This window comes from Cucurbita maxima, unplaced genomic scaffold, assembly GCF_002738345.1.
Source record: "Cucurbita maxima cultivar Rimu unplaced genomic scaffold, Cmax_1.0 Cma_Scf00005, whole genome shotgun sequence".
Classification (NCBI taxonomy): Eukaryota; Viridiplantae; Streptophyta; class Magnoliopsida; order Cucurbitales; family Cucurbitaceae; genus Cucurbita; species Cucurbita maxima.
This window is the reverse complement of record NW_019272021.1, coordinates 3,585,779-3,590,793: the sequence shown is the minus strand read 5'-3', so window position 1 is coordinate 3,590,793 and position 5,015 is coordinate 3,585,779. Positions and strand designations below refer to the sequence as shown.

Sequence of the window (5,015 nt, the reverse complement as noted above, 5' to 3'; positions counted from 1 at the left end):
AACTTCTTTTTAAATTATTTTTTAAAAAACGTCAGTCGCTCTATGCAGCATGCATACGTGAACCATTCTTAAACCTTCAAACAAGTCATATCAATATTAAGAGAGTGGAGAAATGAGTCCATATATAAGTAGGATGAGTTCGAGCAACAATGAAAAGAAAAAGGAAAAATAGTCCCCTTTAGAAAGTCACACTCGGGAACCTGCACGAACCGTTACCTGTCAATAAAATTATGAAATTAGTCCAATTTAATCGTATTACCAAGAAAAAAAAACTATAAGTCTAAGGATGTTAATGAAATTTTGAAAGTTAAAAAAATTGTTTTTTAAACATATTTAGTATTTTATATTCAAAATATTAACAATTTTCATCGAACAGAATTGTGCTCACTCGGATCAATTGTTGTCTCTTGAGCAAGTCCATTGAAATGGCAGCTTGCTCCTTGGCTCCTAAACTTCGACCAATATGAACTAAAAGCATAGCTTGCATGCCAATAAACCGATACCGGCTCATAGCACTCCCTCCCCGGCCACAGCACCTCACAACTCCCGTCTCCTCCGCCGCACACCTCCGTTATTGCTGCCTGCAGCTCCATCGGATCCACCCCTCTCGCCGCCACGCACCACAGTCTCCCCCGAAACGGCACATTGTTCTCCACCACCGGTAGAGGATCATAATCAACCGATGGTTTCTTTCCTGTCAAGTCGATTTGGTAGTTTGGACTACCGTCGAACCTCAACAGCCCCCAATGTCGCTCCGTCCCCGGCCCTGGCTTTTGGTTCTCGTCGAACAAAGAAAATATGAACGTCGGTATCACCACCCCTGGTCTCGCCGGTGTTCCTAATGTCGGCTTCGTCATTACCCTCTTTACTAGATTTCGATTATAGGTCGCCGCATTAAGGAGATTGGCGCCTAGGGTAAACGATACGGATATATGATTGAATATGTTGAAATTAATAATCTTAAGCTTTTGAGTTCAGTGGTAGTTTTAGTACCTGGTTGTTCGATATCTCCGGCGGTCGGCCACCCGGTCTCCGATATGACGAGCCGAATATTTGGGTAGCCAAGTTTAGCCATTGCAAAGATGAAAGAATCAAGCATTTCATCCAAAAGATTAGTATAAACAAGCCCACTTCCCCTGTCGATCTGTTCAAGGTTTCCATTGAAAAGGGCAAAATCTAAGTTGATATCCATGGGGTTTGCTGACCACGGAAAATATGGATATGCATTGATGAACAAGGAAGACCTGTTACAAATATAAAATTATAATATAATGTTAGAACATCATTTTTAAGAGATCTCATATTAATTGAAGAGGGGAACGACAGTGATTGGAGAGGGGAATGAGTGTCAACGAGAACGTCGAGTCTCGAAGGGAGTAGACACAGGCGATGTGCCAACGAAGACGATGGGCCTCAAAGGGGGAGGATATCGGGCGGTGTGCCAGCAAAGACGTTGGGCCCCAAAAGAGGGTGGATTGTGAGATCTCACATCGATAGGAGAGGGGAATGATATCAATTAAAGAGGGGAACGAGTGTCAACGAGAACTCAGGGCCTTCAAGGGGTGGATTGTGAGATCTCACATCAGTTCGAGAGGGGAACGAAGCATTCTTTACAAGGGTGTAGAAACCTCTCCTAAGCATACGTGTTTTAAAAACCTTGAGGGAAAACCCGAAAAGAAAAGTCCAAAAAGACAATACGAAAATTTCAATATTATAACGTAGTTTTACATACTAAAGTCGAGATGGGGACGAATATAATCTCTGTCTCTAGCCGTGATTCTTGATTAGCTAATAAAGAAAAATCTCTCTACATTTCATCTCTCATTTTTTATTGTTACTAAGATACTCTATGAATTAAATGGACATCTCTCAATAAACGTAAGTATTCCATGTTTTTCAAAATTTAAATTTTTTAAGTAGAATCTTAAGCATTAGAAAAATTGTTTTTTAAAATTAAATTTACCATAACCTACCAACATAACTAACCTCGACTCATCCAAGAACTCCAACATCGGAGCCACCATGGTCCACCGAATATCTGATCTAAACATCCCTCTAGAGGGCGGAAACGCAGTCTCCAAAACGTCCATAGCCACCGGAGTTCCAACTCTAATGATCTGCAAGTTCAAAGCTACAAGGGATCGCCAAACCCTTCTCATGGCCGGCACAAGGTCATTCCAAACTAGACGATCCCCATAAGAATCATAGCTCAAAACTTCATTACCGACAAGAATAAAGCGAATCATGGTACCAGGATAAAAAGGGACAACGTTGTCTAGAACCCATTGGTCAGCTCTTGTCTGGTTGTTGGCAATGTCTGAAATTTCATTATTGGGTATCATAATTGAAACTTGAATCTTTGTCCCTGACAAAAGGCTCAAGATTTCATGGTTAGCATCATAGAGCTTCACTCTGCCGGCTTTCATGGATTTGATCATTTCAATGGCAACCTTTGGAGGTGGAAGGTTGCTCCCAAGTTGGCCATAGTTGATTCCAATTTTGTTGGAAACTTCTGCGTCCGCTAAGAAATGCTTACAAGAAATGAACGGGAAAGAGAAGAAAAGGACGAGATTGAGAGAAAAAGTTGTCATAGCTTTAAGAACTTCAAAAACATGGGATTATGAGTGAGTTTGGAGCGTTTAAAAAGGGTTTAAGGTTTACGAATTAGGGATTAGTTTGGGAAAGTAAAGATTATGAACGAATGAAAAAGAGTTGTGGATCAAAGTGGCAAAACGAATGAGAGATTTGTTAAAGTAAGAGACAAAGATTATGAATGGTAAAGAAGTGAAGGTGAGATGGGTTTTTTTTTTTTTTTTTTCCTTATGCAAAAGGGATCTTTTGAATGATATTATCCATCTCGGGATCTGTTATGTAAGTCATTATCGAATGTATATCTTAGGTAAGACTGACCCTGGCCTATTTTATAACGAGGCCAAAGATGATCGAAGATGTATTGACGATGAACTACAAACTATAAGCTTAAGGAAAGATAGTGTCATAGTACTCCCAAGTAAAAATCTTGAGCTGTCCTAGATGGAACTTGACGACAAAGAGTGTGGTGGCTGAAGTGTCGGTGGTGGCATGGTCGTTGTGGGCAGATCTTTGTAATAGTTCAAACCCACCACTAAAAGATATTATCCGTTTTGGCCCGTTACATATGGTCGTCAGTCTCATGATTTTGAAATGTGTTTGTTAGAGAGAGGTTTTCATTCCAATAAGAAATGTTTCGTTCCTCTCTTCAAGCATACTAAGTCACAAGTTTTCGGACAGGAATGTGTGGGAGATTGGTGTTAGAGTGTAGAAGAGTGGAAATTTTTTAACCCTTGCTAATGATGATGATATAAGCATAGGATAAGATTATTTCTATGCCCATAATTCAATAATGTAGAAAAAAACTTCAATTTTTCACCCACTTTTCACCTAACAAATTAATTGCTTAATAAACCAAGTTTTTTTTACACCATCTTTTATTTCATTGATCCGACCATCATAGATTTCTCGTTTGGTGTGCATAGATTTGGGTCAAATTTCATAATTTTCTTCTCGTTCTTGATAGGAAATGCATAGATCTTGGTTGGTTCTTATAACTAGCTTTACCTAGATCGTGAACTAGAAACCTAATCTGACTGGGACGATTAGAAATCCATCCAGATTTTTAGTAGATAGATTCTATTTCCTTGCTTGTACTTACTTCTTATTTGTTATGAATAATGTCTCACGTGTCGATGTTTTGATGGTGTATGAAATGAGTGATAACGACTAACAAGGTGGGGAGGTGGGAAGGTTTGACAATAGACATGGTAATTAATTACCTTTAATTTTTAGGTCAATTTTATGAAATGACTAGTATAAATTTGGAGGCGTTCTATCTTACGATAAGATGTGTACTCCAATTAAGTAACCTCACTATGTCGTAGGGGATGCACAAGAATGTTGAGACCACTAGGCATCAAATCCAAATTTTAAATATTGGCATGGGTTGTTACAGACTGTGAGGTGGTTGCCTTCACTTATATTAGGTGTTGGGATATGAAGCCTGATGCTTATAAACGGAAATTATATATATATCCCATTAGATAGTGTTTTCAATTAAATTTTCTCTCTTCTAATCTTGCTCTGTGTTGTTAAGCGATCTTAATATTAGGAACTTTTTCGACCACCTAGATGAAAGTATAAGTAGTTCAAATCGAAAAGATTGTTAGAGATGAAGGTAATTGTTATACTAAACAGTTTAAACCGAGAAACCTAGAACAATTAGTCGGTGTGCTATCATATTCCAACCAATATGACATCAATCAATGCATATTTTTCAATTTAAGCATAGTTCATCAGTTGATCTAAGACAACTCAATCAATCAATTTAAGCATAGCTCATCTAGTCACTTGTCGATCTAATACAACTCAGTCAATTAATTTAAGCATAGCTCATCTAGTCACCTGTCGATCTAACACAACTCAATCAATCAATTTAAGCATAGTTCATCTAGTCACTTGTCGATCTAACACAACTTAATTAATCGATATAAGCATAGCTCATTTAGTCACATGTCGATTTAACACAACTCAATCAATCAATTTAAGCATAGTTCATCTAGTCACTTGTCGATCTAACACAGCTCAATCAATCAATTTAAGCATAGTTCATCTAGTCACTTGTCGATCTAACACAATTCAATCAATCAATTTAAGCATAACTCATCTAGTCTCTTGTGATCAAACACAACTCAATCAATCAATTTAAGCATAGTTTATCTAGTCACTTATCCATCTAACACAACTCAATCAATAAAGACAAACTTTAAAAAAGAGAAAAATTCTAAATATCTCCCCTTCAAAGTACTGAAGTAACTAATCCCAATAATTCAATTAATTCATATCTCATTACCAATAAATTCTAATTACTCTTATAATTCAAGATAACTTTTGCAAATGATTTTTAAGAAAAATAAATTGTAAAAAAAAAAAAAAAAAAAAAAAAAAAAAAAAAAAAAAAAAAAAAAAAAAAAAAAAAAAAA

The 5,015-nt window shown here is 37.0% G+C and overlaps 1 protein-coding gene across 2 annotated transcripts; it reads right to left on the bottom strand.

Annotated features, from left to right (window-relative positions):
• LOC111479395 (probable glucan endo-1,3-beta-glucosidase A6) lies at positions 1-2,467 on the bottom strand. 2 transcript variants are annotated; one of them, XM_023124036.1, is made up of 5 exons: positions 1,987-2,467; positions 994-1,244; positions 389-910; positions 154-216; positions 1-116 (listed from the first exon to the last, which is right to left on the bottom strand). In XM_023124036.1, the coding sequence occupies exons 1-4, from the start codon at positions 2,436-2,438 to the stop codon at positions 179-181; spliced, it is 1,263 nt and encodes a 420-aa protein (XP_022979804.1). In that variant the 5' UTR covers positions 2,439-2,467; the 3' UTR covers positions 1-116; positions 154-178. The 2 variants fall into 2 exon arrangements, with proteins under 2 accessions (XP_022979804.1, XP_022979803.1); XM_023124035.1 differs by having other exon boundaries at positions 69-216.
• Positions 2,468-5,015: the final 2,548 nt, after the last annotated feature.

What these genes read in the sequence shown, in the direction of transcription:
- LOC111479395 (XM_023124036.1), bottom strand. Translation starts at nt 2,438, where the DNA reads ATGATCAAATCCATGAAAGCCGGCAGAGTGAAGCTCTATGATGCTAAC. An exon ending in GAGTTCTTGGATGAGTCGAG is followed by an intron (nt 1,245 to 1,986) that starts GTTAGTTATGTT and finishes TATTTGTAACAG; the next exon opens with GTCTTCCTTGTTCATCAATG. An exon ending in CGGAGATATCGAACAACCAG is followed by an intron (nt 911 to 993) that starts GTACTAAAACTA and finishes CGTTTACCCTAG; the next exon opens with GCGCCAATCTCCTTAATGCG.